The following is a 13,808-nucleotide window of genomic DNA, read 5'->3' as shown; positions in this document are numbered from 1 at the left end:
TCCAGTGTCTCACCATCCTCACAGTAAAGAATTTCTACATAAAATCTAATCCAAATGTCTTTCAGTTTAATACTGTTATCCCTTGTGCTACCACTATGCTCCTGGATAAACAATCCCTCCACCTCCTCCTTGTAGGCCCCCTTCAGGTACTGGAAGGCTGCTAGAAGGCCTCCCTGCAGCCTTCACTTCTCCAGGTGGAACAGCCCCAACTCTCTCAGCCTGTCTTCATAGGGGAGGTGTCCATCCCTCTGATTATCTTAATTGCGCTTCCCTGAACATGCTTGAGCAAATATATGTCTTATGCTGGGGGTTCCAGAGCTGGATGCAGTACAACAGATGGGGGTCTCATGACAGCAGAGAGAGAGAATCACCCCCTCAACCTGTTACTCCCTCCTTTAGATACAGCCCAGGATATGACTGGCTTTCTGGGCTGCAAGTGCACACTGCCTGTTTCTATTCATGTTTTTCAGCCACCTAGTCCTTCTCTGGGCTGTCCTCAATCCACTCATCACTCAGCCTGTATCCATGTGCAGGATTTGGCCTTGCTGAACTTTATGATGTCGGCACAGGCCCACCTCTCCAGCCTGTCAAGGCACCTCTGGATGGCTTCCTTTCTCTCTAGGGTATCAACCCCAGCACTCACCTTGACATCACCTATAAGCTTGCTGAGGATACATTCAATCCCACTGTCCATGTCCCCAACAAAGATTTAAACCACCTTAGTACAAAGAAGAACTCACTGGATGTTTCCCTAACTGACAACATGGTTCTACACAAGCAGCAGCAGGGGAGATACTCTGAGTCATGGAATTTGAGAGACATCACTCACATTACCTATTACTGAAAATGAACCCTTCTGTTTCCATTTTTTCTTTTAATAAAACAGGCCACCAATTCAAGACTTCATAAAAAGCTGTTAAGCAAAAGGGAAACCCTCAACATTGCTGAATAGCACAAGGGATGACACCAAACTGGGACTTTAGTAAAGCTTACCATTACTCTTTTCACTGTCAGCTGGTTTCATCTGGATAGGATGGTGCATCTAAAACGTAAAAAGATTATTTAATCCCAGATACATTCAGTTCGTACTATATGAAATACATCCCATAAGAACTGTGAAAGAAAGAAATTATAGTCTAAGTTGCCTCTAGAGAGGTGCATATATAACACTACAAAAATTCCAAGAAGAAAGGCTTTGCTAATCATATGCCATCATTCCTCCTCAGAGTATTATAAAAGCCATGCCCACCCACTTCACTACTGTATCATTCTTTTAAATACTCCAAAATTCTCCTAATATCTGTTATCATATAGCTCTCATATCACCAATCTTTTGAATAGAGTTTTACATTATTTTAGGTCAACATAATGTGTTTGTGCTTCAGTGGTGCTGAAGCTCAGAGAAATAAGACAGTTGTGAAGAAAGCAGGGCTCTGCTCTTACCCCTGGGAGGATCTTCATGTTGTGAAGAGCATTCTGTGCTTCTAGTGCAGCTTTACGGGTATAAAATGTAACAAAACAGCACCCTGCAATTGAAAAAAAATGTTACCCAGGAAAGAACAGTCAATCTTGGAGTGCTGTACAGAAATTGCAAGTCCCACTTCAATCATTCCAATGTAAAATGTATGATAAATAGAAGAAGTTAGGCATTGAAACAAGTAGGTGCTACTATTCGTGACAGTTTAAAAAAAAAGATTTGCAGGTGTAATACAATAGAATATGTTTAGAACTGACCCAGCATCACTATTACACCATTAAAACAAATACTTAGATACATCTGTTGGCTAGTTCATTTTCAAACTCAATTACTTCCTAGTAGCAAAACCACACCTAGCTTCATAGGAAATACTGAATATAACTGAACTGCAAATCCAGGCACAAAATTTAGTAAGGATTTAATTCAAGTATTCAATTAACACAAACAACTAAAACCCCAATTTCATATTTATCTGAACCTGTGTCCCATCCAGCAACATTATGGTCATATCACAGCATCGCAGTGATGTTCTGGAGCAAGAGTATTATTGGATGCTCTGATTTGCAATTATAATCCACACTCCTCAAGCACCTCCATCATGCTGAGCTCTAAAAGAAATTATGATTTTTCTGAGCTCATGTAATAACTGGTTCACAGTTCAAGTACAATTAGACAAACACACCTAAGACTTCATGAAGGCTGGGCCTGCATGCACACCTGGTCACACAGAGTTCCTATGGGGCTGCATGAATAAGCACACAGCTAAGAGTGCAGCTATGTCAAAGTGGCTGAAACCCCAAGTCTCACAAGTACAGAAGTTCTCACCTTTGCTTTGAGGAGGGTTTTGGCTCCTGTCCCGCAAGACATTGATTTCATAGACAGCACCATACTGTTCAAAAAGTTCTCTTAGATCCTTCTCACACCAGCTCCGTGGGACTTGACCCACAAACATTTTGATAGCATCTAAATCAGGTTGGTCTGGGTGGTCCAGTGTGCCATTCATTTTCTTTGAGCTACAAAAAACAAGAAAGAACTTATGGTTTATATCTTCCTACAGATTCTAAACAAAAGCATGCTTACAGCAAAATTAAAGAAAAAATTATTTTCTGCATATAAAAATGTGTATGACGAAAATATACACACAAAGAGAAACTCTTGCACATTCCCATTATGCATACCAAAGTACATTCACATTCATTGGCAAGCTGTGTGCATGGAAACCAAACACACTTACACAGCTGTTTAAAACTTTGTCCCCATAATGAAGTCAACATCTGGAATTCAGGATATAAATTTGCTGAAATAACTGAAAAATATCACTAGTGCAACCACGTAAAATTTTACAGAAGAAACCAGAACCATAAGGAACCTAAGCTCAGTCTACCTACAAACTACCAAAGTTATCAGCAATCACTGAAAATCAGAGAATGTTATTACAACCTTTTTAAATGAGACTAATTGTAACCGCTTCCCAAGGTGAAGAGCCATCTTAAAACAGAGAAACAGAATCAGTTGATCCAGTGCTAAGTTTCTTCAAAGGTTTACAAGGCAATACTTCTTTGTGAAACAGGTTCAATAATGTCAAGATTCTAACACAGAAAAAAAAAGTCACTTCTTAGACTACAACAGTGAAGTTTTGAGTATGGGAATATTAAATAGGTTTCAAGGCATTCTGCCAGGCCATATGAGCAATTTGCATCTTATTCATAAAAATAGTGTTATGCTCCACCCAGCTGACAAGTCCTATACTGCTCACTGTATTGACTCCTTATTATTTGTTAGGTGCAGCATGATGTCTGTTATCAGTACTCCCAGCCTGGTTCACCCGAGCACCTCTCCCTGCAGGAGTCTGACTGTAATTACATCCTATTGTAGCTATAGTGATTAGCTAGTTAAAATTGCTGACCAATCCCTGCATAATCTAGAAATGACATGGCGAGTGGAACAGCAACTATACAATGATTCCCCCTACTTCCAAACTCTTTGTTGAAGAATACAGGTGGTCTTCTTCCAGAGCAGTCAGTTCTCTTGTTCTCTGCTTTGTTGTTCTGAAGATAGTTTGAATAGCTTATTAACTACACATGATAGTAAACAGTATTCCTCTCATTGTCCATATGAAATTGTATCTCTCCCCCTCCCCCCAGAGAATTAAAAACAAAAAAATCCAAGCCCGGTACTTTTTAGTACTTTTCCCCATCTGCTGTTAAGAGCCTAAGGAAAAACTCATTTTAGGGAAAGCTCGCAATTTTACACCTGTATGAACAGACCTGAAAAGCAACAAAGCTTCTTACTAGAATAGAAGGGAAGGGAATCATCATAAATCCTTTCATCATCTCCACCTTTCCACTCATAAAAGGCCAGCACCTCTCCAAATAGCCAGTGGAAACAACACCTTCTACAAAGATGCAAACTTACGTTTCAGTTAAGAACAATTGGAAATTGTTTACCCTCTCCAATAACAATTTTCAGCCCTGCCTTCCATGGGTAGCTTCAAGAGCATAACATGGCTCCTGCTAACTGGGCAACTCTTAACATGACCTCAACAGTATTCAAGGAATATTTTACTCCAAATTAAAAGATTTAGTCTGGAGTCATTAATAGAAAAGAACAGAAACAGTTCTTCCCACAAGTGATTTCAATAATCCAGTTTATAATATCAGCACCTGTAGCATACTATGAACAATATATTTAAGCAGCTTTATTCCTCCTTAGTCCTTATTGCCACAATTATCAGACCATTTCCCCCCATCTAGAAACCAACATTCATCTTCCATGACCACTAGGATTTCTTCAAGAAAACAAACTGCAGGCTCTCCTATCTCTCCTTCCTGTCCCCTCTCTGTCCCAAAAGACAGCAGGGGCTTGAGACAGCATTTCCAATTATCATTTTAGCTATAACTTAGACATGAAGAGAAAATACTTACACAGGGCTTGCATTCAAGGAGCAATGGTCCACCATCATCTCTGGGAGAAAATCCAACTTGAACGCGGCCATCACCTCAGCCTATGACAAACTACTAACACTAAATCAATGTACTGCCTAACCCCCAAACAACACCACTTCCAAAAGTCCTGCAGGTCTTAACTCTCAGCCACACAAAAAACACTCAAACCACAGAAACAGAAGTTCAGGGAGACCAGCAATAGACACCACAGAAACAGGCTGGACTGGGAAAGGGACATGGAATCCCAGATTAAAAAGGGGATGTGACCATGTGAAGGGAGGCTCAGCTTAATACACAATGAAAATGCTGATGCACTAGGCTTGTTTTGTGCAATTTTCCCTGGCGAAGCAGTACTGAGTGCACTGTCAGATAAACAGAGTGTCAGATCCATGAAGATAGCAATGGGTAACAGAGCAGAAAGAATACAAGCTCCAGTCTTTCCACCCCCAACTAACTCCTTGTCTCCCAAAATGGCAGACCAAGACCTTGAAGTTCAGACAAACACTTTCCAAATCGTCAATACTAAGATGTGAAGTCAAGAGGTTCCTTCACTATAAAAATTTTTAATAGCCGATTTCACTCTCTTCACCTTGTGCTCTACTATGGACACTCTCAACTTCCATGGCAAAAAATGCCAACTACAATTTTTCTCCAAACCTGCCAAAAAAATCAAAGCTAGGAAGATCTGATTATTCAAAAATTCATTAAGAACCTCAGAACATCAAAACTTTTATAGAAACAAAACATGCACTGTTCTTTGTGAAACAGTACTTTGTCTAAAAATCCAGATATACAGAGTCTATAAATGACCAAGAAAGGGAAAAAACCCCGTGATTACTGAAAACCATTTTATAATCTTCGAGAACACTGATCAGAACACCTCAGCTGCTTCATCATTAAAACAGACATAGCCTGTTGATCAAGGAACTGTGAGATGCATTTATATATGCAATACAGGCTTCTTGTTAAATCTCCAATCCCCAAACTAATGGAGACATAATCTGGATAAAACTGGATACACTGTGAAATGCAGAAATATTTGACTGTGTGGGGTGAGTGCTGCAGAGGCAGCTGGGTGTGTTGGAGCACTCAAGGAGGAATGGTTAATTGAGTCCAACATGAGACCAGAAACCTTTATATATGGTTCATACAACCACAAAATAACCTCTCAGGGCACCAAGGACTGTATGCTGGAGCAGCTGTGATCACATATTTCTCCTCTGTCAGTGACTGCAATACGTACTTGCAGTTACATATACACAGTCAGTATAACTGTTCAGTTATACTGGCTGGCCAGTATACACAGCTCCATTTAAACTTGCACAGTTAGAGCATGTCAATAGTTTTCTTCATAAATAATGTTTCCAACCTCTGAAAAAAAGCTTAAAAAGAGAACATTTCTTATCTTTTGCCAGCAGTGAGGTTAATTTAAAGGAGCTAGGCCTTGTAATACAAAGAGATATGCAGAAACTGCAAAATAAGAGAGGACATGAATTTCTCACACATCAGATATTCAACAGTAACTCCTTCATGCATGCTCTTACTATGTGACAAATGCAAGTAAGCCTTCTCTTTAAAGAAAAAGGTGTAAGCTATCAGCCAAGCACCACTGTTAGGAGCATGCAAATAAGCATTAAGGAACACAGGTCAATTTTTCAGCTTTCAGTAAATTAAATTATTCTATCTACCTTAAGACACATATTACAGGCTTACCACTTGAAAAATGCTATGTTGAGTAAAGCCCCACCATATTCATCATATTCAAATGTTAAATTGATCACAGAGCCCATTTCATGCATTTGTCTAAAATTAGACCACAGAGAAAAACTTTTCAGATTTATATGATTAGAACAACAGATTATAGGGTATGATTCCTAGATGATACGAATCTATAGATCAACACTAAATTCTAGCCCTATCCAGGAAGACCAGAACTCATTCCTTCTGGTCTTTCACTCATCTTTAGCTTTTTCCAGCAGCCAGTAGAATGCCCCACCTGCCATGCTCACAGTAGCTTCGATGAAAGACAATGCTGGCAGCACAAATCTAGAAAATGGGTTTTAAAAATGTTACTGAGATTGATTAGTTTGCTGAAGAAAATCACTACACCATTATGATTTGATCCTGTGCCCATCCTTTCCCTATTTCTCTGCTCCTCAAAATCGAAGTCCTATCTTCTTGTTCCATTAAGACAAAACTTCAATGTTATAGGCACAATTTGTCAGAAGAGTCAATACTAGAATGGTGAATAAATACCTGCAGATATGCTAGCCAAGACTCAGTGCCTCCGGGTGCCTTACTTCTGATGTAATGATAGCAACCTCAGTGACAAAACTGTATGTAAATGGTTTTGGTTTAGTGCTATTTAGCTGAAGGCTTAAAGTTAGTGAACTGAAAAGACTTACAGACTTCACTTATGAAAATATCAGAAAGAGTGGAAAAAGATGGTATTTCACTACTGTACAGAAATAAGAAATGAGGAAGAAGTGTTTCTTTAAAATTAGAAAAAAACAAAAATCATCCTAACCATTTCTCACAAAAGAAAGAAAAATAAGCGAGCAAAAGACACTTATTTTTTTGCTCAGATGTCAAATTCCTGCTGGTTTCCAGATCCATTCTTTTACTGTTTCTATTCAAAGGATAATAGAAACAATGTCTGAAATTCCAAGCTCCATGGACTGTAGCTACACATTTAAATGTGGTGCTCATCTGACAATATGAACATTAAAGAACTTCTACATACTACACATTAGATCTCAATTTTTACACCTCTGAAGCCCTAGATGATGCTGCAAAATGTGCCATTATGTTATGACATACTCCTCAGAGACTCCAGAGGTCAAATGTTGAAAGTTTTTTGCTTTTAAGTTTACAGAATTACATCACATCCTAGGGCAAAAGAATCCCAAAAACTCACCACAAAATCAAATATCCTGTATCATATTTTCTTTCCTAAGAAAGCCCAGTTCTAATGAGCAGTTAACTCTGAAAGCTGAAGATAATACCATCTTTTATTTTATACATTCTGTACTCAGACAGCATACACAAATCTGAAGCTAGGGGACTACTGGCATGGTGAGAGCAAGCTATGGGAAAGGATGTAAGCTATGGGGAAATCAGACACTGTGAAGCTCTGAAGGAGACAGGTCCTAGAATAAACTTCCCCTTGTATTATCTGTGCATATCCAGATTCTTACAGTGCTGCTGAATTGCAGTTTTGTTTTTAAACTGATAACCCCTAGGTTACATGCATCAAAATACAGTAGCTGCTTGTCAATATTTTGTTGTTTCATTGTTGATGGTGTAAACATGTGCTCAGAATGTTTTCTGCCTGTGCTGAAATCCAAACTGTCTCCCCAAGCCTCACTGGGTACAAAAACCCCATACCTAGTTGCCAAAACTGCAGTTTCTTCCTCTGCCAATCTTTTGACTGTTATGCACTGTGGGTACACAAATCTGACACATTGAGAATGCTGAATTTACCATCAAAATACGTGAAGTTCTTGGGCTGCCTGCAATTCAGATTAAATTAATTGAAAAACATTTCTATTTATATAAACTTTTACAGAAGTTCCCAGGTGGAGAAAAGCGATCGGGGGGGAAGACAACTGCCTTTACCTTGGAAATACTGGAGTTTCGCAGTGCTCCCTTTTACATGTTTATGTGAGAGCAGATGAAAAACATCTATATGCAGATGGATTTTTATAAATTAGGTAAGTACATTTAATTCTAAAAATAGATCCTACTATAAGCATTTTTCCCCATCACCTTCCTCAAAATATTTCTGGGGAAAAAATTTTTGAGGTACATCAATACATTCTTGATCCACTTCTCTGGCTTATGAATGAAGGCCTGTAGCTTCTACTTCGATTAATTCTGCGAAAGCTCAAAAGGAATCAATTATGACCTTTCGCCTGGCTGAAGAATTCCCAGGACTCACAGCTCTCTGCCAGCAGATGAAACAGCAAGTCACACAGCCTTCTGCCTTACAGGATGAGGCTTTCTCTTCCTAAGTACTCTTAGAAAGAGAAAAATAAAACAGCAGCTAAACATACCTTTGTTTGGTAGTAAAGACAAATTAACAGTAAATAATATAAAAATTATTTTTAAAAGTTAGGCAATTTTTTTCTTGAAAAATTAGATGAAGCTTTGCACCAAAGTGAACAAATTTGTTACTCTAATAAATTCTAAACAGTGAAGCTTGTAAAAAGATAGACAAGAAACACATACAGGTACATTTTTCTCTCAAACTGCTTATGGGCCTCCCCAAATACATATGCTTATCTGTTCTTCCTGCTATGCAACATTCACTTCACACAGAATCTCCTTCCCCACAATTCACAAAGCAGTTGGAGTTTCCCAGCTTCATGGGAGTAAAACAGGAGTCTAGGCAAACTGAAGCTGTTAAGAGGGAACACTTCTTACTAAATTCTTAGACAAATATTTAGTGGTGGTGACTTTTGTAATCCTGCCAAAGCTTGCCAAGGCTTGAAAAAAATTTGATGTATGCAGGAATATTTTCTCCACTTTTATTTACTGCACATATATAAAAACCCAACTATTTTTTTAGAACAGACAACCCAGGGGCTATCTGCCTCAAAATACTGCATATAAGAATTACACCTTCTAGTAAACATTAGGAAGGAACAACTAAGTAACATCATCTTTCAACACAGCCTAATCAACAAAGATTTTAGACCCGTTTGTCTAATGCACATAGTACTAGGCATTATCAGAAAGAAATCAAAAACCAGAATATGTCCAGTCTGGCAGTTCTCAATGTACCTAGTCACAACTTTTTACCATTCTAAATCAATACATGCAGCACAAAATCTTCATATGCAAATAGATATGGAAGACAATGTTTGAATTAACCACACAAAAGTTATTGCTTCTCTGTAGACACTGATATCACAACTATGAGGTGGCAAAGGAGTATATAAAGTCCTATACCTCTGTAAGCCTGTTGGATAAAGGGGTTCTGAACTAAGCTGGTCAAGAAAGACCTGCTGCTTGAAAATGCTGTTTCAGAGAGAAATCAAGGGATTGAAAGCTGTGGTAGAAGAGAAGGCTTTGTTACCAGCTTTGTACCAACTCTGCAAAAATCCAAGCAACTTTCCTTAGTTCTTCAATTTCCAGACATCACACAGGCAAACCAGGAAGCAAGTGATGCTTTCGTTAAGGAGAGAGAATTGAGAATACTGTTTGCTATACAATAAACCCATACACTAGAGAGATGACCCTTAACACAAATATGTCAATCATTACCAAAAGAAGAATTTTTTAAAAAAAGCTCTTCCTATGGATATGTCGTACCTTCTTAGACTAAATCCCATATATCTCAAGATCCTTCAGTGATTTCTCCCTGTTTATTTATAGACCACAGCCAACAGCCAGTCCAGTTCAGAGCTACTTGCACATTGACGGGAAAAGATCAAGAGCTGAATGTTCTGTTTTCACTTCCCCTCCACTCAATGCTGAATTATTAGCAACTTAATGCCTTGACACATTTATTGGTCTGACAAATTAATTTGAATATGAACAGTGGATCTAAGTGTTTTCAAAAAGGAGTCATACAATTACAGAATTGTAGATGGGCTTGGGTTGGAATGGACCCTTAAGCTCAGTTATTTCCAACACCCCTTATCATGGACTGGAACATCTTTCACTACACCAGGTTGCCCAGAGCCCCATCCAACCTGGCTTTGAACATCTCCAGGGATGGAACATCCACAAAGTCTCTTGGCAACCTGTTCCAGTACCCCACCACTCTAATAGTAAATAATATTTTCCTAACATCTGATCTAAACCTACTCCCAGTTTGATGCCATTCCCACTCATTCTGTCATTACATGCCCTTGTAAACAGTCTCCCATCTTTCTTGCAGGCTCCCTCTGGGAACTGGTGATGCCAAACAGTTCTGCTTTGACAGCCATACATTGTTTGGTCTGAATAGCCTAGGTGTCCCTCTTGCTTTTACTTCAAACAACAAGAAGTGAAGTGAATGCATGTGACTGCACAGATTGTCAAAGGGCATGTGTGGCTATTACTTTAGGCAGCTTGTATCTCCAAACCAACTTTTCAAATGACGGCTAAGAAAGCAAAATCATAATGACTGATACAACAGCATTCCCCCTCTGAGAAAGAAAGAAAGAAGATGTGTTTCACACACAGGTTAGTACCTTTCTGGAACTCCTTGGCAGGATAATGCAGATGCAACAAATTTATGCGAGTGGAAGCAGAGACAAGTACTTGGAAGAGACCCACGAGAGGCTACCAGACAAACCACAACAGGTGAGGTTCTGAGCTTAAAACAGCCTGAGAGACCACTGAGTCAGTTTTGTGGTGATAACAAACACTAGGGGTTATTAGCCTCTGTGAATAGGAATGATAGGCCTAGAACATGCCAAAGAGCAGGAATTTGCCTATGCATTTGTGTTAGGACAAAACAAACCACACTACATTAAAAAAAAAAAAAAGAGAGAGAGAGAGAAGAGTTGTCCTGTTAAAGCTACTGAAGAACTGAACTATACACATATGATGCAAATCCTCATTAAAAATATCCTGCACTATTTCTTTAGTAAGTAACACTAAACCCTCCCCAATAACTCCCCCAACACCAAAACAAAAAAATCCAAACCCTACACTTCTGGATATCAGGAAATGTGAAAGTACATTCAGCAACCAGTATATACACTTTTCCTTCTTTTTAAAATGCCTTGCAATTGCTTTCACTATGCCACCACATAACTGATGAAGAAATTCAATCTGTGATATACTCAATATCTGTCACACTCCTGAGGACAATTTACACCAAGTGGCAGACAGTAGCTCTGCAATATAAGAGCTTATCTACCAAGAAACAGGTTACAACATCTGTTCAAATCTGAGAATTAAAAAAAAAAAAAAAAAAACACACCCCAAACTGCAACTAGGTCCCGCTCTGCCAGTAACTACTACTGACAGCATATCTAATGAGAACTTGGAAGAAGACGAATTACCAATTTTAGGACCCTCTTATAACACACGAATGAAGTCCACAAAGTTTAAGGCAGTGGCCTACTGACTTGTTCTATTTTCCTTTCATCTTCTGATGCATCGCTTCCTCTGCTTGCCTGAGAGGGGACGCAGGATTGTGCTGTGAATATCCTGATGGAGCTGTGTGTACTGAAATTCTGTGATGGGAGCAACCCACAGCTCTGCAGACAATGATCTGCTTCTCTAGGACAGAACAGCTGCACAATGCCACCCTGAGCTTTAGTGCACAGCTGTCAGCTAACACAGTAGCATGAGGTTCCTAACCCAGTGCTTGACCCACTGCAGCTGTGTCTGCTGCTTCAGTGATGATGCTACAGAGGCTTGCACAGGCATTACCAAAGACAGAAAAATGGAGTAGCCTGGCCATGAGACTACCTCCTGACAGGGACGTAAAACACCCATCTCTAACTATAAAATTTTTCATTACCCTGTTGTTGAAAGCTGATAGCTTCCACAGCATTACCTTGAGGTATATCCAACTGTTCTTTCCAGAACCTGTATCTGTTTAATTATTTTTTTTTACATAAAAAAACCTTCCAAGAATTTCAAACACCTCAGTCTGCTACAGTGCTATGTATAGAGTGAGAGACAACTTCAGTTAGTATATGAGGATTTTTCCAAAGGCACGCAGTATGGACTCACCCAGTTTTCAAGGAGAGTAGTTGTGCATCACTAGGAGAGTAGACCACTACACTAGCACAGTGAAATAAGGATGAAATATGCCTATATGTAAGTAAAAATCTTCAAATTAAGACCATTTCATAGAAACTTCATCTTCTCTTTGGTGTCTAATTATCTCCTTCATATACCCATTCCTCAATGATATATTACATATTTACATTAATCTTCATAGAAATATAAGCAGTGGTACCTGTATTGTTTTCTTTTCCTTATATTGCAATATATTTTCTTTTGTTGCTTTAATTTTGTCATTAAAGTTCTCAATTGTTAACTTCAGAATAGTGATCTGAAATTTATGTTACATTTCTGTCATTCCCTGATACATTTTGTTTGTTTTGCAGATTTCTGTATCTTTTTCAGACTATGGGAATGCAGAGGGAGTTGAGAATGCAAATTGTAGCTGTGAATTTAAAGCTAAGGCACAGGACACAGGAAAACTTAGTGTGATGCAAAGAAGACAGCAAAGGTCTGGCTGAGAAGACACTCTATTAAAAAGCATATATGCAAACAAACTACTAAAAGACCAAATAATGAATTTGAAGCAATTAATGCAGGACAACCCCTAAGAACACCAGTACCTGTAGAGGAGATAACAATAAGCCTTAATGCAGGTTCCCTATAAAAATTACTTTTTTCAAATCACAGACAAGGAGTAAACATCACATAAGCCTCTCTGCAAGACATTTTACAATTAATAATTGATGTTAGGAAAAAGCATTGATGCATCCCAGGGCAATTGCTTTTAAAGCAGGCATGTACGGGTTTCCTCCCCTCATTCTAGTATACAAAAGACAACAATAACAGAAACAATTTAAAAAATTAAAGCTCTGTACCCTTACCTCTAGGTTTTTTATTTTTTGGTTTGTTTTTTTTTGTTTGTTTGTTTGTTGGTTTTTTTTTGTAAATAGATGTGAAATGTCTATTTCAGGTACTGCTTAAGCTCTACAGTAAGGTATGCTTTCACTTTAAAATTTTATTTTAAAATTTAACTTTAAAATTTTATTTTTAAACATACGCAAACATGCCAGTGGTTTGATTTTGAGAAGCATTTTGAATTTTTATAATCACAATCCTAGAACATAAAAATCCTTGCATTTTGCAAGAGACAAAAAAACTATGTAGAACTTAAGTACTTAAGAGAGTTTGGAAAGACCAGTAGACACTGGCACTGCAGACAGAAAAAAACTTCTTGAGAAAGTAGGAAAAGTGGCTAGGTCACAACAATAATAAGAGGAAATGAAGGCAGCTGTATGACACGGGAGACAAAGCAGGAAATTAGTATAAGTAGAGAGGACACACATTTCTACCCTGTAGAAGGATAGGGGACAGGATGGAACATTTAAGGCAGCAGCAAGGTTTGAGTTTTCCCCTTGTACCCTTTTCGTTTATTGACTGAATTCAGACCCTGAGACACAAAAATACAGAGGACAAATCACACTTGCACTACAATGTTCAAATCTTTACTGTAAGAGAATAAGAATATAATGCTTGCAAGCAATCTTGTGCTGAAGGAAAAGAACAGTTCCCACTTAAAGAGTGTCTTTGCTCTCTTTCTCTCCCCTAAATGTTGCCTCTGAGTTTGGTTTGTTTGTTTTTTTAACGATAGAAACAGCTGAAAGTAAACTTCTGACCATCTTTTTCTGCAAGAAACAATCCAGCAAGCAATT

At 38.5% G+C, this 13,808-nt stretch overlaps 1 protein-coding gene across 5 annotated transcripts in view; it reads right to left on the bottom strand.

Annotated features, from left to right (window-relative positions):
* Positions 1-13,808, bottom strand: part of CELF1 (CUGBP Elav-like family member 1) — a 58,724-nt gene that overhangs the window by 22,667 nt on the left and 22,249 nt on the right. For 3 of the 5 annotated variants that reach the window (XM_062494642.1, XM_062494639.1, XM_062494640.1), the window contains exons 3-5: positions 2,303-2,490; positions 1,444-1,526; positions 994-1,042 (exon numbers count right to left, since the gene is read on the bottom strand). In XM_062494642.1, coding sequence (XP_062350626.1) covers positions 994-1,042; positions 1,444-1,526; positions 2,303-2,480 — 310 coding nt within the window. In that variant the 5' untranslated portion in view covers positions 2,481-2,490. Of the gene's footprint in view, positions 1-993; positions 1,043-1,443; positions 1,527-2,302; positions 2,491-4,401; positions 4,476-13,808 lie in introns of those variants that run through there. The other 2 variants (XM_062494641.1, XM_062494637.1) reach the window with 2 other exon arrangements.

Source organism: Cinclus cinclus, chromosome 6, assembly GCF_963662255.1.
Source record: "Cinclus cinclus chromosome 6, bCinCin1.1, whole genome shotgun sequence".
NCBI lineage: Eukaryota > Metazoa > Chordata > Aves > Passeriformes > Cinclidae > Cinclus > Cinclus cinclus.
Note: the sequence above shows the minus strand (reverse complement) of the source record. Positions and strands in the feature narration are given on the sequence as shown.